The sequence below is a fragment of the Saimiri boliviensis genome, chromosome 12 (assembly GCF_048565385.1).
Source record: "Saimiri boliviensis isolate mSaiBol1 chromosome 12, mSaiBol1.pri, whole genome shotgun sequence".
Lineage (NCBI taxonomy): Eukaryota > Metazoa > Chordata > Mammalia > Primates > Cebidae > Saimiri > Saimiri boliviensis.
The window spans coordinates 109,110,890-109,134,930 of NC_133460.1; the positions used below are offsets into that span (position 1 = coordinate 109,110,890).

General features: G+C 54.3%; 1 protein-coding gene across 1 annotated transcript in view; it reads right to left on the reverse strand.

Moving 5' to 3' along the window:
• Positions 1–353: 353 nt before the first annotated feature.
• The window catches only part of CTBP2 (C-terminal binding protein 2), a 50,387-nt gene continuing 26,699 nt past the window's right edge, over positions 354–24,041 (reverse strand). Inside the window, exons 2-9 of the mRNA XM_003922110.4 lie at positions 14,534–14,688; positions 14,174–14,318; positions 9,517–9,723; positions 6,336–6,550; positions 5,772–5,902; positions 5,123–5,250; positions 4,665–4,782; positions 354–1,740 (exon numbers count right to left, since the gene is read on the reverse strand). Of these exons, the coding sequence (XP_003922159.1) occupies positions 1,560–1,740; positions 4,665–4,782; positions 5,123–5,250; positions 5,772–5,902; positions 6,336–6,550; positions 9,517–9,723; positions 14,174–14,318; positions 14,534–14,688 (1,280 nt within the window). The 3' untranslated portion in view covers positions 354–1,559. The remainder of the gene's footprint in view (positions 1,741–4,664; positions 4,783–5,122; positions 5,251–5,771; positions 5,903–6,335; positions 6,551–9,516; positions 9,724–14,173; positions 14,319–14,533; positions 14,689–24,041) is intronic.

The following is a 24,041-nucleotide window of genomic DNA, read 5'->3' on the forward strand; positions in this document are numbered from 1 at the left end:
ATCAAGGTTCACTTCCCTCCCTTGAAGTAGGTCCAGGTCATTTTGCTTTGGGGTAAATTAAAATCAAAACTCTAAAAGTTGAGCAACTTTGTTTTTTGAATTGACTTAGCTCTAACGCACCAAGATGGCATGACTTGATAATGATGGACTTCCGTGAGGTTTTGTTTTTTCAGTTAAACTTTGTATGACATGAGGTAATTGTCAGCGTTCTTGAGTCTGGTTATGGAATAGGCAGATAGAACCCTGGAGTAACAAGAGTTGGAAACTGGCTAATTGACAATGCAGTTACCTTAAACATCTCAAGTAGAGAACTTTTACATTAGTGAGATGTACTTGAATTTCAGAACTTAACAGAAATTTTAATTACTTTTTATTGAAAACTGCACTGAACGCTAAATGTCCACCTTTACAATAAACAAATACAGTAACGGTAACTCACACTAAAACAAAACATACTTCTGATAGCCATTATTTTTCTGTTTGGGACAATTTTAAATTTTTTTTTTTTTTTTTTTTTTGTCACAAAAACAGGAATGTACCTATACAAAGGCTCAAAATAGGCCATCTTTTTAAACAAAAAGGCAATGATTCACAAAAGACTATGAATAGAACATGTAACTAGTTGATACAAATCTAATAGGATTTGTTAAAATCAGTCACATCTAATACATCTGAAGTGTTCTTGTATAAAATATCACGTGAAGAAAAAAAGACTTTATCAATGTCTAAAAAAGTGGGTTTGTTCATAGACAATCTGACAAGTTACCATAAAAAGTGTTTCCTGAGACATAAGGAAATGCAACATTATTCTTCTTGAACCCTTTTAGTTCAAGACTTTCCACTCAATAAAATAGCAGAGGATCTGAAACTGAGAAAATATATTTGAGTACAAACAGCTTGTGAAACTTAATACTTTTTTTTTTTTTTTTTTTTTTTTTTTTTTGCATCATCAGAGGGTTTTACTTAACTTACAACCAACTTGCCCGCTCAGTATACAGTTCAGCTGTGAGAGACGCTTCTCTGTACAGGATCCTGTACTGTCTTCAATCCTATGCGTGCAGGTGTCTACCACAGGCAAACAGTTTTCTCCCCATTTGGTAGTAATGTGATCTTCCTATTAGCAAAAAGAGGTAACCAGCCCCTGTAGACTGAAGGGACTCAAGTCACAGGATGGGGATTTCCTCTTAATATTTTTTATTTGGATGTTTGAACTCTTGATGCAACATTCTCGAGCAGGGTGTTCAGGACCTGCTGTGCCCAAGGGACTGATAAAGGAAAAAGCTCTATTTATTCTTTGTGATTTGATGCACAGATGAAAAACTTAACACACAATAACAGAAGTTGGTCGTTAATAAATCACATCCTAGTCTTTCAGCGCTTCCGTAAGCAGACGACATCTTCAGTTTTCTAGCTCTTGTAGTTTTAACACTGCAACATCAATGATGCATATGTCCAGAATCAGTTACAAAGACCGTCAGATTCTTTTTCTCTCAGTTCATCTATTTTTCACTGTCTCTTGGTCCCGGTGTATCTGAATGATTACCTTCCGGCATTTTCTGCTATTGCTCGTTGGGGTGCTCTCGATTGTCCCCGTGTTTTGTGGGCTGGTTGGGAGAGGGCGCTTGGGAAGGATGTGCCACTGTCGGGAGGTTGTGAGTCACTGGGATGCCCCCAGGGATGATCCCTTCCATGGCTGCAGGAAGTCCGCCTGGAGCCACGCCCACGATGCCTGGCGGATATCTAAGGCACACACACAAACAGGGTCTTGTAAGTTCAGGGCAGAGTTGCCAAGCTCTTGGCCCTTTCCCTACTTCTGGCCTTTTTTCAATTAAAAGTTTTTTTTTTCTTGAGACATGAGCCCATTGACATGAACACGGCTCACTGCTGCCTTGAACGCGATTCCACCTCAGACACCCAAGTAGCTGTGATCAGAGGCATGAACCATCACGCCTGGCTAGTTTTTGTATTTTTTTTTTTTTTTTTTTTTTTTGGTAGAGCTGAGATTTTTCCAGCTGGCCTCAAACTCCTGAGCTCAAGTGATCCCCCCACCTCAGCCCCTCCCAGAGTCCTGGGATATCCTCCCTATCCCCAAAAGGATAGAAGAAATCTCAATTTTTATATAGAACACTGGCAGCTAATTCATAAAAACAAAACTAGTCCAATTCAAACATGGGGCCACTAAATTTCGTAGCTTTTAGATAACAGGAAGATATTAGCCCATACTAAGTAAGAATGTGGATACTGTACGGTTTGAAAAACACATTTTGTACAAAATGGAAGTGTTACTTCTCACTGATAAAATGATTTCCCAGCAGAGCACAATACACTCTGAGGGACTGAATGTCTGTCTCTCCTGTAGAGCCCTTGAGAAGTGTCATGAATGGGATTAGTGCCCTCATTGAAGGGAGCCCGGTGTGGATCACCTGATGGCAGGAGATGAAGACCTGCCTGGCCAACATGGAGAAACCCTGTCTGTGTTAAAAATACAGAAATTAGGCAGGTATGGTGGTGGCGTGTGCCTGTGATCCCAGCTACTCGGGAGGCTGAGGCAGGAGAACTGCTTGAACCCTGGAGGTGGAGGGTGCAGTGAGCTGAGATTACACCATTGTATTCCAGCTAGGCGACAGAGTGAGACTCTCAAAAAGAAGAAAAAGGGAACCAAGGTAGTATTCTGGCCCCCTCTCTGCCATATGGTATGACGACACAGGAAGAAGCTGGCAGTCTGCTGCCTGGCCTTCTGAACCTGACCGTGCCGTCAGCCCGATCTGACTTCCAGCCTCTGGAACTGTAAGCGAGACCTTTCTGTGGTTTACAAGCCACCCAGGCTATGCTACTCAGATGAGGCAGCCAGCACTTGCTCAGCTTTTCAGGCTGGTTGGTTAGGCACTCACTCCTGTGGCCCGGCTTCCTCTGAATGCCCAGGGTCGGGCAGGTTTTGTATGGTAAGTGTGAGACACTGTGGGAGGACACACCGCATTCACCACCCTCAGAACATGAGGGGCCCTGGGCAAAGGGAGGCTCAGCATATTCACACAGACTTAGTTCCCAAACCCTTCATCATCAAGGTGAAGGCGGCGGCATCTCACTGAGGAAGCCACCCCACCCCCGGCTCCTGGACTGCCATCCTGTCACCACCAGTCAGAAATCCCCAAGACCTTCAGAAGGACTCTGGTCAGTAGGGTCCCTTCCAGCTTCCTCAGTGCACACAGACTGTTCTAGGGCGCCTACGAGCCTCGGCTTATCTGAAGGAATAAATACAACGGAGACATGAAAAGGCAGGGCCCCAACTCCACCCAACCGGGGAGTCTGGTGCTGTGATGGTCTCAGTAATATTTGAAAATACTTCTAAGGGCCAAAAGGATGGGACTTGCTAAAATGTGAAGACAGCCACGTGACCTGCACACGCCAGCATCGCTGCTTCAGTGTCGGAGCCTTCACTGCACAAACTAAATGCATCCTGGTAGTCGCTGTGGCTACAGCAGGGGACATGTGGCAATGTCTGGAGGCATTTTCAATTATCCTGAGGGGGAGTGGGAGGTGATACTGTCCTCTCGTGGGTAGAGGCCAGGGATGCTGCCAACTGTCCTACAATGCACAAGCTAGGCTGCGCCGCCTATATGAGAATGAAGAGAATGATCTGGCCCCAAGTGTTGTCTATTGCCAAGAGCTGGAATCCCTGGTTTGAATATACAAACGTTTTTCTTAAGATTCAAAGCTGCAGCTTCTTTCATTTACGTATGAGGGGACTATTGATTTCCTGGGAACCCAGCAATAATAATGAGGGATAGGAGAAAACCAATTCGTGCCTGGAAAATATCAGAAACCATCTCTCCCTGTAAGGGCTCTTGTCTTTAACCCACTCTGCACTCCCTAACACTGCTCCAGTTTCTCTGTTGACCCAAACTACAGGTAGCATTCTTAGTATGTGGACAAGGTCATTATCCTGAGTTGACTGCACCTTCATTGGCCAGAAGGCCTCCCACGGATATAAGATTCAAGTTAGAAAATGAACTTGTTCACAGGATTGAGCATATTATCTATATATATACCTTTCTCCTTGAGAAGCCTTTTTTTAGGGGTGGGGTGGGCATGGGGGACAGAGTCTTATGTGGCCCAGGCTGGAGTGCAGTGGGTGATAATCGGTTCGCTGCAACCTCTGCCTCCCGGGTTCAAGCAACTCTCCCACCTCAGCCTCCCTAGTACTGGGATTACAGGCATGTGCCACCATACCCAGCTAATTTTTGTGTTTTTAGCAAAGACGGGGTTTCACCATTTGGCCTGGCCAATCTCAAACTCTTAACCTCAGGTGATCCACCTGCCTCAGCTTCCCAAAGTGCTGGGATTATAGGCATGAGCCACTGCTCCTGGCTGAGAAGCCTTTTGGTTTTAAGATAGCTTTAGAATGAAAAGCAATTCCTAGCACCCATGGTCAGTCACATCTGACAGAACCCACCCCTTTTAAAACAGGAGCTTCTGTTTGCTCCGTGGAAATTAGGCAGTGGGAGACCTGAGGGGCAGCGTACACAGTTCCCGCCGAGATGGCCAGTTGTTCTGACTGTGCCTTAGCATCTGCAGGACGGAGGCTTCTGCTAAGTTTGGGCTTCTCTCCCTGGCCCCGGGGTGTGGCGCTCACAGGCTGAGACAAAGTCAGTTCCTCTTCTCACCTGTATGTGGCACCATTGAGCTCAGGATGAATTGCTTGCTGGTCTATTACTGACCAAGGCGCTGATGTGACGAAGAATTCCTTGTTCACACAGTTTCTTAAGCTTTCTGGGATGCGACCTAGGATAAGATGATTGATCATATTATTTTTACAAGTCACAGTAAGTTCAACATGGTAAACTCTAAACATTGGTAAAACCATAAAACCTTGAGCTCTTCAACAATGACCTTCAGCTTTGTCTGCTTCCCACTCCTGAGTTTGTAATGTCTGGGACTAAAGGGAATGGCCTGAAGCTTAGTTCAGGGCTTACTTAAATAAACAGGGCCCAACTCATATACATTTGATTCTAAAAAAGTGAATTCTACCTGTTGCGAGCCGCCCGTAGCCAACAGGATGGGAGGCGGCTGTGCTGTGGAGCCGAGGCTGCCCTTGGCAAGTCAGAGGCACAGAGGGACTCACCTGTGATGGCTCGGCGGATCTCGGTGGCAGCTGCCTCCCTCATTTCCAGCGACGCCTGCTCGCTGTACCAGGCAGTGTGAGGAGTGCAGATGAGATTTGGTGCATCTTTCAACGGACCCTGAGCAAAGCTAGAAAAATGTAAAATAAACCCAGTAAGTGGGAAACGTTACATACACTCCCTTCCCTCCTCAGCATGAGGGGGCTCTTGGCCATGTCGAAAAGCAGCTACGTAGACAGCATGGATACAGGCACATCTGTGATCATACTTTATGAAGGCTGGGAATTTTTGAACGTAATTACCAAAATTCTGTAAGAACAGTGTGAGTAATAATTGGTAGATCAAAAAGCCCAGTTCTATTGAAGCCCGCCCTGCTCTTTTCTGGGGCAGCGATGACGCTTGTCTGTTTAAACACCAGAAGCACCATCATGGCCAGTTTCCTGACTCTCCTTTCCCCGATGACCTTTGTGGACCTTCCAGCCCTTTTACAATTAGAATACAGCACAGTCCTTAGAAGAACAGAGACTGTGTCATCACCGGAATTTCCTGCCCAGGGACCTGTTTGGGAAAAGGGCCTCTAGTTCACAGTGTGGGGGTCAGACATGGAGTTGGGCCCCGTGGGCTGTGGTAGGAGGCGAGGACAACACGCACCTGAAGGGCTCCGACTCATGCACGTCGAGGGCTGCCCCTCGTATCCTGCCCTCCTTGAGGGCCTGTGCTAAGGCTTTCTCGTCCACCAGGCCACCACGGGCTGCGTTCACAAGGAATGCTCCCTGCCTCATCTGTGGAAGGAAAGAAAAGCTGGTTACAGGCACACTGGCGTGGAAGACTCTTGTATCAAAGTTTAAAGAAGGAAACTGCAAGCTAGGAGTTTTGTTGGTCTCGTGGCTTAAGGTGCGTGCTCCAGTCTGAGGGAACGGAATGAAGTCTTGGTGCTGATCCTGAGAGGAAGCCACACAGTGGAAAGGCTGGCCTGTGCAGGTGGCTGGCCTCTGAAGGCTCTGGGAAGCCTTTGAAGCTGGGTCCTGGCTAGCGCCTGTAACTCTCTGCTTAGCCTGGCTCAGCCCAAGGAAGGGGCCTCACCTGGCTCGTCACTGATCTGTTGCAGGGCCTGCTCAACAGTGTGTCCAGGAACCATCTCCCTTGCCCTCTTGTGTCCCCAACAGGTGCCACCACCACCTGACAGAAGCTTCCACGGCATCTATTTTCACTTACCTGCTTTATGGTAAAGTCGTTGATGAGGTGGTGGTTATGTTCGTTGAGATTGCAGTGCAGGGAGACGCAGTCGCTCTGATACAGCAAATCCTGCAGCGTGTAGACCCTCTGCACGCCCAGGGACCGCTCGATCCCATCCTGCAAGTAGGGGTCATAAAATATGACGCTGAATCCAAAGGCCTTGGCTCGAACTGCAACCGCCTGCCCCGTGCGACCTGTGCAGAAACAGAGCGTCCAGGTGAGTGAGTCCACAGCCTGTGGCCCAGTGCTGCCACCTCCATTGCTTCTGCACCAAGTCCGGGCTTGCCCCCAGCCCCCACTACAAGCTGCTGCTGGAGTTACATGCCCAAAGCTTAGTGAGGCTTGAGGTTCGAGTACTGCCCTCGAGGGGCCACCAGGGCTGATGGTGGACAGGTTATCAGTGCTGGCTGCTTAGATTGGCCACAGCAGGATTTTTGTTAAAAACAAAGCAAAATAAACCCATCCTTGTTACTGACATCTTCAAACAATTAGAATGTTCTAATAAGCCCACAAGCCCCTCTCATCACCACCAGCGTCCTCCGCTCCCATTCTCTCCACTTCTCGTGTGCACTGCAGGCTTCTAATATAAGCTTGGGTTTTAAAAAATTGCTCTCAACGTAATAGGGAGTGACGTCCAGCCTTATCACCCCCAGGCTTGCTCCAGTAAAGTACAGCGGCTCCCTACAGGCCAGCCCCAGTGCAGAGTGACCATGTGCTACTGTGTTCTGGGCAGGGCACGTGACCATCAGGCCTGGACTCATCGCACTGGTGGGGCCTGCACCCACCTCTAGCATGCAGCCTGGGCCTCCTGCCAGCTATGTCACAGGACAAGGAAGTGTCCCCAACAGCTGTCATTTCATAAACCCATGGGATCCTCTTGATAGCACCTCCGGCTTCCCAGAGCAGTTTTCAGCATTTTGAAAACAAAATGGTTTGTGTAATGCCTGACTGGGCTCTCTTGGAGGTCACAGAAGGTGCGGGCAGGAGAAAGGACAAAGCTGTGCATTTCTGAGCAGGCCGCCTGTGTTCTGGGGCACCCCCTCCTGCAGCAGCTCCACCCACTCATGGCATGGCTAGGACAACTAACGTCGTTTGGAACAAAGGTTGAGTAAGGCCAGTTTGATGGGGGACAGCTGCAGAGCAACTAGCATGGCAAGGCACGAGCCATGGTGCCACCCCTTATCGGTGTCAGTGCTGGCCGGTGGCAGGGACTAGAGTGAGAGATGGCTCTCTGACGCTCTGGGAACAAGAGACGGAGGAACCAGCACGCACCTGCAGGGAGCTCACACTCCCCAGGTCCCGCCTGCCTTCCCCGTTCCTGCAGCCTCCATCCCCCTCATGATGTCTGTACCCAGAGCGTGGCTCACCCTCTGCAGATCCAGGACCTTGAGGGCCTGTAGAAAGGCAGCCCAGAGCACCAAGCCCAGATTTCAACCGTGCTGACTAGGGCTGAGTGCTGTTTCTCTGGATTTGTTTTTTTCCCAAGTTCACAAACCCCTTGAACTTTATCCATGAGATTTTCTGACAACCTAATGGCAATCGTGCTAGACTTAATCAAAACCCAGTCCCTATAGAAGAGAACCCACCCACCCCCCATAGTCACCCCTCTGCCAACTTTTGAAAAGCACAGCTCCCATAGGCTGCCTTCTCTTCAGTTCTGTCCATGACCTCAACCCCAGGCTGCCCTCTCGCCACCCACCCCTGCCTGCTGCACTGAGCCAGCTGGGCCTGGGGACTCTTGCTCAGTGGAACCCGTGGCCAGAAAAGGGTCTTAGCCCAAGGATGGCTGTGGCAGTGACAGTGTTGAAGGCTAGAGACCTGGAAAGGGAGCCAGGAGAGACAATAACAGGCCGTGTGCTGGGGTCCCAGGGTGGCGGAGGCACTGGTTAGCGTACAGTCTTGACAACGGGTGGCAGCAGGGGCTGAACTGACCTTCATACACTGAGAGGGTTTTTAAAGTTGAGTGACATGGGCACAGCCACAGGAATGATCCCGGGAAGAAGTCCCTGAGATAAGCACTTCCCCAGTGAGGCCCCAACACGCAGCCAGGGTGCTCACCACCACCCACAGGCGCTGTAGCCTGGCCAGAGACCACAGAGCTTCAGAGTGCATGAAGACGACGACGAAGCAGCATCTCTGAGCCACGAAGCCCAGCGGGGCCTGGACAGAGGGAGCCTGGTGTTCACACACCACGCCTGCCTTTCTAACAACATCAAAACACAGTAGGTCCTTTTAAAAGATCCCAGCACCTGGCACTTAGACCCCGGGCATCAGCCGAGGCCAGACCCAGGAGATCACAGCCTGTAGAGGGGACGGAAAGAGTGCACTCCTGGAAGTGTCCAGCAATTTCTCTCTCGTTCAAGCGGCACCCAGGTCCAGAGCGGGGTTTGTGGGGAGAGGAGCTCGAGGGCTTCGTCATCGGAGGCGTGGAGCTCCGCGCAGAGGCTGAGCAGCAGCTGGGAGTCTCCCGGAGGCCAGAACATCACTACCTGCCCGTGTGCAAGGGCTCCTTCCTGGAGTCCCAAGAGGCAGATGGACCTGTGGTGGGCAGGGCGGGGCCCTCTGCGAGCCTCTGCGGAATCAGGCTGCTCACTATCACATTCTCTGCGGTGCCGGCCCCCCACCTTGCTGCAGGCTCTCCTGTGGCTTCTCCCAACACATGTCCATGATAAGAGCCTTTTCCTGCCCCTCTCAGGAGCGCTTTCCAAGCTGATGGCCTGACTCTGCCACCCCAACCTGGCATTTGAGGGCCTTTCAGGAGCGAGGCCGTGCCCATAGTGCCCACAGCCTGGGTCTTCATGGAACTGCCAACCCCCACTTGAGCCCCAAGCCTGCCTGCTTCTCCAAAACACACCTCCACACAGCCCCTGCCCTTCACCCCTGGCCCAGGGAAACTTAGTGGGCACAGTACATTGCCTGCTGCCCCACAGCAGAGAACGCTGCCCTGCCAGACACCACAGACAGCAGTGGACACTCATTCCTCCAGAACCAGCCCAAATCCCACCTCTGGGGCCGTTCCCTGACAGGCGTTGACTCCAATCTCCTGTGCCACACTGGGTCCTGGCCCTGCCTCCCCTGGGGCTGCCTTTCCCGAGGGGTCCCCCCTGCCCCAGCGCCAGTGTCGGAGGGGCTAGGGATAGGGCTGGAGGGTGGCACCTACCGAAGCCGATGAGGCCCAGTGTCTCCCCACGGATACGGGCCGCTCCCGAGGCCACCTCGCGGATCTGCTCCACGCTCTGAACCCGAGTGCCTTCCCGCAGGGCCTGGTACAGCCACGTGTTCCTCCTGTACAGATTGAGGATGTGGCAGATGGTGGAGTCAGCTGTCTCTTCCACGGCTGCGGACGGGATGTTGCACACAGCAATTCCTGAAAGGGAGAAGGCCAAGGCCGGAGATGAGGAAACCCCAAGCCCTCCTGAGGCAAGGCTGCTGGCATGGGGGAGGCCTTATCGTCTAGCGGACACAGGGCTGGGCGAGTAGGCGGCAGGCCCTCTGCCCCCGATGCCCGGGAGGCTTTAGCCCCAACATCTACCCGCCGAGGAGGACTTTCGGTCCAGGACGTGGCTCATGACCAGCCCAACTCCTATGGCTGATCTTCCACGTGAGTAGCTTCCTCTCAGGCTTGTGCTGAGTCCCCAAAAAGGACCTGGCATGGCACGACGCCAGTGGGCCCAAGACCCGACTTCTCCATCCCGCTCAGACCCACGGCCCCCAGGGTCTTCCTCATGCAACTGGCAGGGGTGACAAAGAATGGCTTTTAGTATTAAGGTATGGTAACAGTTCGATGCAAAAAACATACATTATTACTTGTTTAAAAAAAACATTTCCACCCCAACATGGATGCAAGGGCTGGCCCGAGATGGAACTGACGTCCAAAGTGAGCACAGTGGTCCTGTGGCCCCGTGCTCAGCACCCTGCCCCGGTGGACAGAACTCAAAGAGTGGACAGGATGCCCTCCCTTCCCTGTGGAGCAGCCTTCAGTGCTGAGGGCAGCTTGGGGTGAGCCCTCTGGCCCCATAAATCTGCAGAAACCAGGTCAAGAATCTCCCAGTGCAAGGCAGCTGTGACGCTGAGAGTTTACCCAAGTAGTCACAAGCAGAAAGGGCCCGGGCATTTCCCCTCCTTAGTCAGAGGGTGTCTGGGGAAGAATGCATGTCTGCCAGATACAACTGGGGTACAGGTGGGCAGAGGGCCAGGCTGGGAACAGCCCCTCCCTGCCACCCGACGGGTCCCCCTACTTAACAGCAGAGGCAGTGGGGCCGAGCAGGAGTGGGCCCCAGAGGGTGGCCAGCCTGCGGCTCCCAGCTGAACGCTCCGAGGATGGGGGCAGATATCTGGGCCCCATGTCAGCCCAAGTCCAAACGTTCCCTCTTAATTCCAGGTTTGGGACCCCCTAGGAGAGTGTCTCTCCCAACAAGCGATGCCCATGGCACTGGGGCAGGGCCACCTTTAAGGCAGCCCAGGATTCCTCTATCTTCTTAAATCCTGATGACTGGGGTGGGGACAGAAACCCCCAAGGCAGCTTCTTCGGCTCTACTGGACAGGAAGCAGGACCAGCGGGACCGCAAACCCACTTTGCGTGGCTGTCTCCCCGCGAAGGCTGCCCCTCCGTTTAGGGCCTTGAGAGTGACCCCCTCAGCAGGACACGCAGCTCAGAGAAGGTGAAGCCACTGTGAGCAGGTCACCCACCCACCCCACGTGGCCGCTGGGGACTCCTCTGGGCCACGGACACCTGCCAAGGGAACAGTGTGATTGACTGCGACTGAGGCCGACCAACTTTCCCATGAGCTGGATGCCAGGAGTCCTGCAGGAAATGGGCCTCGTTCATTTGAAATAACTCAGCAGAGAATCTGGGGCTTGATCACATGCCATGTTATTATTAGAGTCAGACAGACTGAGGCCGATGCCAGAGGTTAAAGAAAATCTTTGGCAGTTGGGAGAATTTTCATTCCTCAGAAGGGCTGAAGCCCGGCAGGGAGGCCCCGCAGCAGAACTGCCCTCCAGCGACATGGGCTCCGCTGCTGATGGGCGTGAACAGCGGGTTCTCCTAGAAGAGCTGATGCCGGCGGAGGGTCCCGCAGGGCCATGCATGTGAAGGCACCTGGGTGGCGGTGGCACAAAAGGGAGGCTGAGGCACCAGTACTTGGACATTCAGCTTCCTGGGTCTAGTCCTCATGAGTGTGGCGTCCCAGGCCTGGGACAGCGCGCGGGAGGAAGAGCCGTGGCACTGCCTGGGCTGAAGAACCTTCCCACCCCGATGGCCGCGGCGCCCCCGCCAGAAACATCCATAACCTCATCGACCCTGCCGAGGGAGTGTCTTCTAAACCGTCCGACACAGCGCCATGGATGGGACCTCCTTTCCAGATGAGTCAAGTTGATCCTTCAAATGCCACACGACGGGCGCCTCTGATCCTCACAGGCTGAGCCTCCTAGCATCCATGGGGCCCCAAAAGTGGCCCCAAAGAGGCACGCCGCTGTCCTCTCCCGGTCAGTGCCATGGTGCTTTACTCCCTTCACGGCTGCTACTGGCACGGGAACCAGATCAGCCGGCTTGCTGGGGGTGGAGGGGCCTCTCGAGGGCCTCCCCTCGTGTCTTCCTGGTTTGTGGGGAGCAGCACAGCTTCCTCAAGCCTCGCCCTGCTCTTCCCGTGAAGGGCTGACGCTTGCCCATCATTCCAGGGCTGGCAGCTCAGAGCCTGGCCATCCCAGGAAGCTTCGCCAGAGGCCCCGCGTGCTGCCTCCTGTGACATGGAGGGTCCCGTTTTCTGGGCTCCAGGGACCCCCTTTCATCAGGAGGAGGGCAGCCACCTGCCACTTGCAGCCTGCCTCACAAAAGGCCCGCTGACTGCATGATGCGGAAAATGCATCTGGAGACAAAGGACGTCCGGACAGAGGTTCCTTTCTGCCTCCAGATTCCACATTTGAAAAGTGCCCTTCAGAAGGGCCCCGCAGCTCTTCCAAGCAGCACCCTTATCAGATGGGACCGGGATTAATGAAAATGCCACCACTGACAGCCATTCCACGTCTTCCACAGCCGCAGACCCTGGTCCTGGCTGTCTTCCTTGGGTCTCAGATGCCTCGGGAAACACAACCTCCCGTCTCAGCCCTCCCGGGATCCCATACTCGAGGGCCTGATTCCTCTCTGGCCGCAGTGCCTGTGTGGGGCACTCCCAGAACTGGAGGAATAGGAAGTTCCACAGGAAAGCCCTCCCCTCTCTCCCTGGAAAGCAGTGGCTGGGCTGGCCGAGGAAGGTCAGGGTCAGCACCGTGTGGGCCCAGGAGCTGCGTGTGAGGGGCAGACGTGCTGGAGAAGCAAGAGACGTGCGGGGGACAAGCATCCGAGAGCCCCTGGCACACGACGCTGCATTCTCCTCCGCTGTTCAAACTTGGGATCTCAGCTCTACCAAGAGCACAAAGGACATTTGTTTTCAAACAAAAATATCCTGGTTTGTGCCAGGGAAAGATGGAAAATTTTAGTTTATAAACACGCTTTTGAAGACTCATATCCTCTGGAGTTTCTTTGTTCCAGCACAGAGGGGTTCAGAAGGATGTGGTGGGTGGGAGCAAGAAAGGGCTGAGGTGGGCATGGGGGGTATGGGGCGGGGGGTGAGGGGTGACCTGTGAAGCTGATGCTCCTGGGACCCTATGGGTAGGGTCCCTTGGGATAGCCCCACACCACTGCATCCTGACCCCTGTTGAGTACATGGGCAGCCCTACTGCGCCCGGCTCCCCAGTCCCGCTCCTGGACACCAAGACCCACCCAGTGCTTCCAGAACCAGGGTGGCACCCCCAGTGAGGGACTCAACAAAGATTCTGACACGCACACTCCAAGCCTCAGGATAGGGCTACGGAGAGAAAGCTGAAGCCCACGTGGTGGCCTCCCTGAAACTGTGGCCAGCCATGCCGAGGGCAGGACGCTCAGTATACGCAGCGCTACCGCTCAGACACGGAGCCGATCTGACACCCAGGCCGTCCCAGAAGCACCGAGTCCCACGGGGGCCTCAGCCGATGGGAGAGAGGTGGGGGCAAAGGCGCCCTGGCTATTCCTGGAGTACAGGAAGGGTTGCTCCAAGCCCAGGCTGCTGTCAGGACCACAGGCCTGGGTCCCCAGTGGTTTTGAAGCATCCCTTAGCAGCCTCATGAATTTGGGGCACCTCAGTGCTCACAAAGCAGAGTCCAGCCCCCACGGTGGCATGTTTCAAACACACAGACCAGGCACAGCGCCCCTCGCTCTCCCGAGGACCCTCGATGCCAGTGGTCTGCTCCTTGTGCCTCTGTACTCGCTGTTCACGAACTCACACTGGGTGCTGGGCAGAGGCCCACTCACCATGGCCCCATACACTTGTGCCCGGGGGGTGCAATACACAGCTTCACCCCCCAACTCTGGGCTTGTGCCTGCTGCCTCTGCTTTCCTTCTGAAACCTCTTCGTTGGCAGTGCAGGGCAGGGGTACCCGCTTTGGTGCTGACCTGGGCCAGATGCTGTGCGCCAGCAGGGGTGGTTTAGGGGACATGTGGCCACTCACATTCTGCCCTCTGCAGGACAGAGCCCACTGGCGCTGGGTGTTTCCAAAGTGAGCCAGTGCCAGCTTGGTGTTGCTCTGAGGGCAGAGATGTATCACAGCCCAGCAGACCCCACACAGGGCCAGCAGGGACAATCCTTTCTGTGTCATCTGAAGGCAGGACCGGCAACGTGCTCCACAGCCCGGTCTGGAGTCTGCCATCTTGCTACAGCCAGAAGTAGCTGCTCTGTGGCCCCAGTTCCAGCTCCTTCTCCGAGCCCACCCACACAGGGCCCGTGGAGCTCTGGACAACTCACCCAGCTCGCCGGCAGCCTTGATGTCCACGTTGTCGTAGCCACTGCCTATCCGCACGATCACTCTCAGAGCCTTGAACTTTTCTAGGTCCTCCCTGGTGAGGGTGATGGTGTGGTACATCATGGCGCCCACGGCTTCATTTAGAACCTGCATGGGAACAGAGCACAAGGTCGGAGCCCCACCCCGCGCGGCCCACCGGCTCCACATGGCCTGGTCCCCTGGCCCTATCACCCTTGAACCCAAAGCAGAGTTCAGTAGAAAAGCGACAAGCTGCAGGAACAGGGGATCTGAGGCCTGGGGGCATGCTGGGGAGGAAACTGCCCAAGGTCAGCGCAGCGCCTGGCTGGGCAGGGCGGGCCCACCTTCTCGTGGATCTCCTGAGTGGACTGCGCGTCACAGAAGGCCACGGTGGCCAGGTCCTTCAGGATGGGCATCTCCACGGTGCAGTCACGGCCGTCCAGCAGCGCCACCAGGGGGCGGGGGTGCAGAGGGCCGTTCATGATCTGGGGGCGGATACCTGCAAGGAGGGAAGGGGTGGGCACAATGGGTGGGCGGCTGGGACCACAAGGTGTGCGGAGGGGCAGCTCCCCACTTGTCGCTGTGGGCAGAGCTTGGGCAAGCGAGGCAAGCAGAGCGCAAGAGCCCCGTCTCCACCTGCATCCTGGGAGCCACCGTCATGAAGAGGAGCCCCTACCCTGACTCCATGTGACTTGCTGCTCCGGTGGGAGACGCATGTGGCCACTTCCCTGCCCGCAAACCACAGTGCCAAGAGCACCAGGAGCATGGGGCCCCAAGGCCAGCACAGGCTGGTCCAGCACGAGACGGGTCCCAGCGCTGCGTGGCTCCCCACTGCCCCACCTGCACGGGCGCCAGCTGCCTCTCGCGCAACATGACGGGATAAGGCGTGTGTATTTGAGGGAGCTTCCTGGAGAGCCTCTGCACAAACGGGGCCCCGGGCAGGCTCCTCCCGCCTCTCACCTGCACTGGGTGAGGAGTGGCCAGTGTGGGCCGGGGAAGGGATGCCTGAGCGGGCTCAGGAGAGCAAACTTCTCAAAGGACCACACTGCCAGCGGCTCTCTAGACAAACCAGAGCCATCACAGTAATCCCGACAGGCTTCCCGGTTCTGCCAACAAGGTTCTGAAGGGAGAGTTGTGAGGGCAGCGGGGTGGGGGTGACCCCACAGCGGTCCGTCTCACAAGTCCCTGAACAAATTCTACAACAACTTCATCTGGACCGGAGCAGCTGCGTCTAGAAGTCCACTCAGCAGAGTGGTGGAAGGCCTTAACCTGCCACAGCACAGATGCACACGCTCGTGCCCGTGTACACACAGGGCAGCCCCCTGCAGAGCCCACCCGCCTGCCCAGGACGCAGCGGGGCCCTCAGGCCTCTTTCCTCTTGCTCTCTGTGCAGCACACCCAGCAGGCTCTGAAAACCTCAGAGACAGAGAAGCAGCATTTTCTCCAACAAAAACCGCTCCCTTCAAACCCATCCTTGGGACTTTATGGGTCCTCCTGGCCATCTGCCCAAACCTCAGCAGCATCGCCACCCACACCCCGGACACAAGAGAGCAGCCACCTAACCTCCAGAGGGGACTGCAGTGCCGAGATGCCAGGAAGGGGCAGTGTCTCTTTTCTTGTCAAATCAGAACTCTTCCTAGAACCTCAGATTAAAGCTTTTGGGGTATGTCAAAGCTTGCAGATGTCCAGATCAACCCTGATGGCAGCCTTATCTCTCCACCCCTCCTTCCCCCTACCGGCTGGACGGTGCAAGCCACTGCTCCAGGCTGGGCCCAGCCTAGTGACCCACCATGGGTCACCCAATCAGGAAGGTGTGAAGTTCTCGGGACCACTGGCCTTCGTGTGAGCACAAGGCAGCAGGCTCAGACTCCCACAACAAAAGCAGGAGCCTTCCGCACAGGCCAGATCACCTTCCAGCCCCAACCTCTCTTAAGGGCTCTGGGCAGTCCCAAAAGTGGCCACTTGCTAGGAGAGGATGATTGGTCCCCAGCCACAGGGGGCTCCTGCTGGACCACCACGGCTCCTATGAAGTTAGCCAGACACTCTAGGGAGGAGCAGAGGAAGGACATCCCCCTCCACGGTGCTGGGGAGGGACAGCCTGGGGCACCCACACCAGCCCTGCATGGCAGGCTGCGCTCCACCACTGTGCCTTGGGACAATAATCTCTTTCAACACGAAGTACAAAAAAGGCTTCTGCCCCAGCCTCAGAAGAACGGGCTGCGGGAGCCAGGACCACCGCCAGCCCTGCATGGACTCCTAGCTGTGTGCAGTTCTCCTGCCACCCCCGGCTCGGGGGAATCCTGGTCCCTCCCCTCTCCGAGCAGCAGCTGCACCCGATGCTCAGACACTGAGGGTGCATGTGCACTTGGCCACTCCGGCTGCCACCCCCAGACCCAGGTCCCCAGTGCTGGGTGTCTGCATGAACCTGCACCACAGCATCCTCCTGCACCAGGAAAACGGCAGAGCAGGGGAAACAAGGCAGGGACGGGGGCCACACCCCTGCATCCTTGCCAGCCCACAGCCCCTATGGGTGGACAGGAAGTGTGCAGCAGAAAGCTGGGCACCTCCTCAGCTCATCCTCGAGGTCCGCGACAGCACCGCCAACCCCGTCATCCGACGAGGAAACAGACGCGCACGGCTCCCACCTTGGCTCCTCTTTTCTGCTAAGAAAATGGTACAACTGCCAAACTCCAAAAGATTCTTTCTCTTTCAGTAGACTCTTCCGGCCCCCTACTTGAGGTCTGAGGGCACACTCCTGTGAGGCCTGGCAGTTCTGGCCTCATCCCCCAGGCTGTTGCGCCTGCAGGGTGAGGAACACCCCAACTTCACTTTCAGGGGTGCTGGCAGGATGGTCATCAGACAGGGTGCCTGATTATGATAAGAAATCCAAGTGGTTAATTAAAGTAGCCATGCAGGAAAAGGACGCCGGGCACAAGGTGGAAATCCAGAGCCACCGATGTGTCTGGGAAGCCTGAGAGGCCATCGTCACAAGATGTCCATCCACAGCATCAGTGCCTGGATCTGTTACCAGGGTAACAAACTCCAGGTTGCTTAGTGATCGTCTCCCTCCCCGACACGGGCTGCCATTCTCATTGGTGAAACCCACCCTTTACACTCCCTGACGGCCAGGCACGCAGAATATGGCTGAGACTGGCCCAAGAGACCTGTCTGAGTCTGAAGCTGGAATCCTGGCAGCAGGTCCTCCATGGAAGGCAGGAAAAGAGAGAAGGAAGTGGGTTCTTGTGCTGGGAAAAGATGCTGGGCAGGACTCTCGGTTGTCCCACATGAGGTGCAGGGATACGGACGCCACAGGAGACCACTGGCACTGAGCATGAGCTTAGCTGGGGCAGGGCTAAGGTTTGCTTCTAGAAAGGAAAGGACCATCCTTCCATGTGCTCCTTCAGTCCCAGAAGGAAACTGTCCACCCGCACATCAGGGAGTCTGGACTTAAATTCAAGCCCCTGTCTAGCAGCCACTGCCCCTACAGTCATGCTGGAGTCTGGGGCAGAGGTTCCTGGAAGATCTCATACAGGGAGATGAAGAGCAAGGTCCCCCATCTTACCTCACACAGAACCTGACACCTCTTTCAGGCTTCTGACAATCTGAGCAAGTTTTTAACATATTAGGATGTAACTGACATTTAGAGTAAGATTCATATATATTAGGGTGGAACATGACCCTTTCAAGGAAATAGGGCTCCCAGGCCCAGCAGGGTGGGAGAATTAGGAATTTGGATGGAGAAAGCCCAAGGCCCAATATATAATAAGGACTTCCTAAAAACTGGGGTTTATGATAAAAAGCCATGGCTTCCCGTTGCTATATATAGCTAAAGGCCTTTTCCATGCACACAAACCACAGGGCTGACAGGAGTCCTGCAAAGCTGCTGTTCTTCCTAGTTCACAGCCCAGAAGTCGGAGCTCAGGGTGGCCCCGTACCACGGTGTGCAACCACGAGGTGTGAGGAAACACGAGGTGTGAGCACAGGGTCACGGGGCCCTGGTGCCCTCTGTGCGCTATTTTCCCTTTCTAACATCTCCCACCAGTAAACCTGCCTTGTCCATTTCAGGATAATTCCATCTGCAACTGGACACATCATGAAGACATCAGTGCCTTACCGATGACAGCTGGCCCACATTAACTGTGAAGAGCATGAAGCCCTGCCGACTCCCCTGGCAGCAATTACTACCTGGTTTCAGGCTTGCGCCTGCACCAGGATGCCTCTGCCCCTCTGTTCAGGGTGCACTCTGCACCAGCTCGAGGCCAGTGCCGATGCCCATCCCCAGGCCTGGTGTTGCAGCTGCAATAAATAATTGAAATTAGAGATGCTCAGTGGAAAACAAAGACAACACCAGGCCCAGCTGCTATAGTTTTTTCAACAGTAACCAGTCACCTGGGAAAAGCAAAGTCCATAGATCCCACAGATCCTAAGACAGGTAGGTCTCAGAGAGGATGCCGGCAGCTTTCTGGACAGCTAGCCTTGATGCTGGAGAACACATTTCATTGTGGGGAGCTGCTCTTTCTCGGTGGATACAGGCGGACGGGCCTGGAGTTGACCTTTTGGCTCAGCACTACGCCAGGCAAATGGCGTGTTCTCCCCTGAGCAGTCACCAAGAAGAAACTGGATCGATCTTGCCACAGAAAGCTGCCTGTAGTGTTTCTCAGACCCACTTCCCAGTCTTCCTAGACATTGTGTGAGCTAAGCTGACATCCAATATAACTTTCCATTCTTTAAAAATGATCTAAATTGGTTTCTGTTGCTTGCAGCTCAAGACACACTGCCCCAGGGGAAAGATTTTGTTGCTGTCGGGATTTCAGGCTTTTATCCTAAAGCAGAGCAGCTGCACCATCATTTCTGACATGGGAGGCAAAGACTGGCTCTGGCCTCTAGATTTTACGAAAGTTTCCTGACACCACAGCAGTCTCAGGACACCAGTGCCAGCCTGGCTGGGAGCCCAGGGTGGCAGCTCCTCCAGTGCCTGCATCACCCCTGTTCCTGACAGGGGCTGCCCCACGAAGTCCCTGCAAGGTTGCAGTCTTAGGGGCCACTGGGGCAGGAAGGACAGCCAGAGCAGTTGTATCCACGAAGAATCACGACTCAGAGTCACAGCGTCGGCCCTGCAGGAGGGAGCCTCTGTGGAATGAAAGCAGTTGCTGGAATTTGTTGGGTGCCATCACCAGCTGCCGTGATAGATACTGTTAAGTAGCACCTGGATCCAGGACCGGGCACAGTGGCTCACACCTGTAATCCCAGCATTTCGGAAGGCCGAGGCGGGCAGATCACAAGGTCAGGAGATCGAGATCATCATGGCTAACATGGTGAAACCCTATCTCTACTAAAAATATAAAAAATTAGCCAGGTGTGATGGTACATGCCTGTAGTCCCAGCTACTCGGGAGGCTGAGGCAGAGGAGAATTGCTTGAACCCGGGAGGTGGAGGTTGCAGTGAGCAGAGATTGATCACGCCACCGCACTCCAGCCTGGATGACAGAGTGAGACTGTCTCAAAAGAAGGAAGAAGTACTTGGATCCTTCCACAGACAGGAGGTCCTGGCAGGCCTTCCAAAGACCCTGGCAGAAAGCTTCATTCAGAGGTGCTACACGCTTAGCAAGCACCTCCGAGCTAAGCGATTAAAAGCTTCATCAGCCCTGAGCCCTGCAGGTGGCCTGGGAGGCAGTAGGACACAGCTCATGCACAGTGACGGAGGTAGAAAGGAGTCTAAACCACAGGAACTCCAGAGGCCAGGCGGGAGAGGGAGGAGGGCCCCACCAGAGCTGAGCCTGAGGCCTTGCCTGCCTCCAGGGAAGCCCCACTTAACATCCCAACCATCGTACCATGAGGTCTGGTCTTTCTCCCCACCACCCTCAGAAAAGCACCCTCTTAAATGCAGCCTGCTCCCCTGTTAAGTGGCTGCTGTCTGTCATCCAGCATGACCCAATTTCTAGAAAGCCAGACACAGAATCAGAACGATCTGCTAAGAGTGTATTTCAGAGGCTTGGGTTTCTACAACGTAAAACTGAAACTTGTAACAAGGCCAACGTGGGAGCCAGATACGGATGCTGGGACATACGCAGGCGCCTCTCCGACACGTGGCATTCAACTTGTCAACACAGCTGCCTCGATGGGTCTACAGGCCAGCACAGCACACAGGGCTGTGGAACTCTGAGTGGGGAAGGCGCTCTGTGGAAGCTTCGTGCTGTCAAGGTAAGAGATGCCTCCCTTGCTTTGTCAACATGTTTAACCACGTTACAAAAGCTGTTCTAAACCATCAGACGGGGGATCTAAACAACAACAGATGTTCTGCAGCTGGCCAATCCGGAAAGTGGGCAAGCCACGGTGACTCCCCTTCTCGTGCCCCCGGCACCCGGTGAGGTGCGCACCCCCACAGCGCTGCAGAGAGGACTGTGGGCAACAGGCATCTCCCCTCTGCCTTTCACGGCAAGGACCACGGGAGCAGGGTGCCGATGAGCGGGTGGCTCTGGGAGCAGCTTCATGGCATGATTTGGAAAAAAAATCTGTGTTGCTAAGAGTGGCACTATTTTAAGGCTAAAAAATTGCAACTGCTATTGGAAATCTCAGCTTTGCTTCTAATGTTGTTACCTGCTTTTTCATTTGGCAAATGGGCTTTCTCTCTACGTTGTAGCTGGGAAGCTTTCCCGATGCTGCCTCCACTACCTTGCCCAGCTTCTCAGAGGCTGCGATTTCGTTTTACAGTCCTAGAAATGCATAGGTATGTGCTCCCCTGGAATGGAGAACTCGATTCCTCAGGTTTTAAGTGTCACCTGACACACCTAACAGATTCCCTGGCTCAGGTGCACACACCTCTTCCCACCATGCAATGTAAATGCACAACCCTTATCTCTCTGTCTGCATTCATGGCAGACATCACTCATCGATCCCTGCATTCTTCCTGAAGCTGGGACCTCATCCCCAGAGTGGCATCACATACACCAAGCTGTTGAAGACATGGCCCAGCTGAAAATGATTTAACTCAACCTTGGCTAAGGGCTGGCCTGAACCACACACTGAAAGACAGTGTGAGGAGAGAATGAGAGGGCAGTGTGGTGTAAAATGAGTGCCAGGGAATTAAAGGAATGAAGTAACTTCTAAACTTAGAAAGTGGCGATGGCTGTGCCGTCTGTGTGCACATCCTTAGCAACTACAGGGATGACCCTTGTTTTCTCCAGTGAAGTACAACCAGGTAGGAAAACGCCCGCAACCTGCCGCGTATTCAGTCAGCCCCCTCCTCACACCAAGAACGCCAGGACCCTGGTCTTCCAAAGTTAGGCTCTTACTTGTGAACAATTTAAAAGGATTTATGGTAAAGGGTTCATGTGAATTATCCCGCAAGCCCCCACCCCCTTTCTGTAAGGAGGGAAAAAAATGGAAATCGAACACAGATGCGGGGATAGAAGCTGGAGCAGCAGCCTCACCAGGGCTTCTAAGCACCAAGGGACTGTGCCGTTTGGGGTGCCCCACAGCAAGTGGGCTCCCCAGCAGGCGGGATGTGCCTTGTGTTCGGGGAAACTAGCTTTAAGCTACTACTTGGCTTCTGAGTTTGGCATTCTCTGCAAAGTCAGCGGGAGGTTTGGTGAAGAAATGGCCACAGGAACACCTCGATAAATAGATTTGCTTCTTAAATAAAACATGTATCTGGCCGGGCGCAGTGGCTCACGCCTGTAATCCCAGCACTTTGGGAGGCCGAGGTGGGCGGATCACAAGGTCAAGAGATTGAGACCATCCTGGCCATGATGAAACCCCATCTCTACTAAAAATACAAAAATTAGCTGGGTGTGGTAACACATGCCTGTAGTCCCAGCTACTCGGGAGGCTGAGGCAGAAGAATCGCTTGAACCCAGGAGGTGGAGGTTGCAGTGAGCTGAGATTGCGCCACTGCACTCCAGCCTGGTGACAGAGCAAGACTCTGTCTAAAGAAACAAACAAACAAACAAACAAACATGTATCTGAGTGAGTCACGACTCGACAAGTGAGAGGCTCCCAGGTAATCTTCCTTGTGGTTCAGGTGACCTCTGGACACACAGGTGGCAGGGCAGAAGGCTCCAGGTACCCCCATTTTTATCCAGCCAGCCAGGTGCAGTCTGGTGCTCCCCAGACACTGGGCCACATTCCCGGGCCCCCAAAAGCTGGCTGGGTGGTGATCAAGCTAATAACCAAGAGCATGTGTGGCATCTACCAGGGCTGGAAAGATGTCTAGAACCATAGCATCAGATTCAGAAAAACCACGAAATACGAAGCACGTCTGCAACCCTAGAAAGAAGCACGTGCAGTCACTTCCACAGGGTCCTTGGCGTCCCCGGGGAAACTGTGCAGCCCGAACCCTGCAGTGCCCGCGCCACGCTGAACAGAGGAGCGCAGGGGGCCTGAACACAGGAAAGTGTCAAGGATTTTCCCCATTTTATAACAGAGTTAAAATCAAAACAAAACCAAGGGTGACTTCAGGCGCTTCCAAGTGTTCTTTTAGACTCTCGTATACCGGCATGGTGGCTTTTGGGAAGCCCAGGCACTGTCCTGTTCGCTGACCCTGGTTTTGAGTGTTCGGGCTTTGTAGCCTTTACCCGTCCCTGGGAGCGGCTCATGTTCTGGACTGAATTTTTGCCCTGAGGAAGCAGGTGCCATCCACCCGGAGCAGATCCAACAACCCCATCCAGCCTGTGTGAGCACAGACGCTGCCAGCTCACTGGGCCTGCAAGATCCATGAAGGGACATCACCAAACACGGCGCCTTAGAAGGAATTCCCACGGCAAGGCGGCCAAGGATGCAAGGCTCTGCTTCTATTTTTGGTGAGATGCACTCTGTGTGAGGCATTTCCCCAGCGGCACAGCCTCACATGGGTGGTCCTCGGGCTCCAGGAGGGAAGACAGGATGCGGAGGTAGAAGCCGGAGCAACAGCCATGCCCGAGGAGCAAGGAGTGGGGACCATGGCTTTCCACTGCCTGAGGCTCTGCGATGCACCCTCCTGCTTCCTAACACAGGGATGGTCCCTGCAGGGACGGGCGGTCAGGATCTTATCCACAGGGTGGGGACACTATTCACCACTCAGGCCGGGAATGCGTATCTTCGCAGTCCCCTTTCCAATGAACAGCTCCGGTGGAATCTTCCAGGACTATGTGTTCTCTTAGTGTCGGCACGCCAAGGTCAGACGTGCCCTTGGATTCCAACTGTCCCGCCTCTAATGCCCTACTCATGTGGCCGGCTCCTCCAAGCCTCTATGGAACAGATGAGCCTCAGGGCATTGCCAAACACAAAATTTTAAGAAGCACAAACCCGCCAAGGACCGAAAAGTGACTATCTGTCCACCCCGGTGAACTCACTCGTCGAAGCCAGGGCTAGCCGCTCCATCTAACTCATGGCACGTGCCCACCTCGCCTCTCCAAGCTACGGGCCAGCAGCAAAGAATGCTATGACTATCACGAGGGCTGTGAGGTCAGCGATGGGCCTTCCGTCCCGAGGGTGGCAGCCGCCAACACCTGGCTCCAGCCCACAGTTCTCAACTGTGAGAGCCTGAATTCAAAGGCCCAAGCTCTGACTTGTGAGATGGGCTGGAGCACGCTGGAAAGACCACCAAGAATACCCACCTCTGGCCAGGTGCGGTGGCTCACGCCTGTAATCCCAGCACTTTGGGACGCTGAGGCGGGTGGATCACAAGGTCAACAGATTAAGACCATCCTGGTCAACATGGTGAAACCCCGTCTCTACTAAAAATACAAAAAATTAGCTGGGCATGGTGGCACGTGCCTGTAATCCCAGCTGCTCAGGAGGCTGAGGCAGGAGAATTGCCTGAACCCAGGAGGCGGAGGTTGTGGTGAGCCGAGATGGCGCCACTGCACTCCACCCT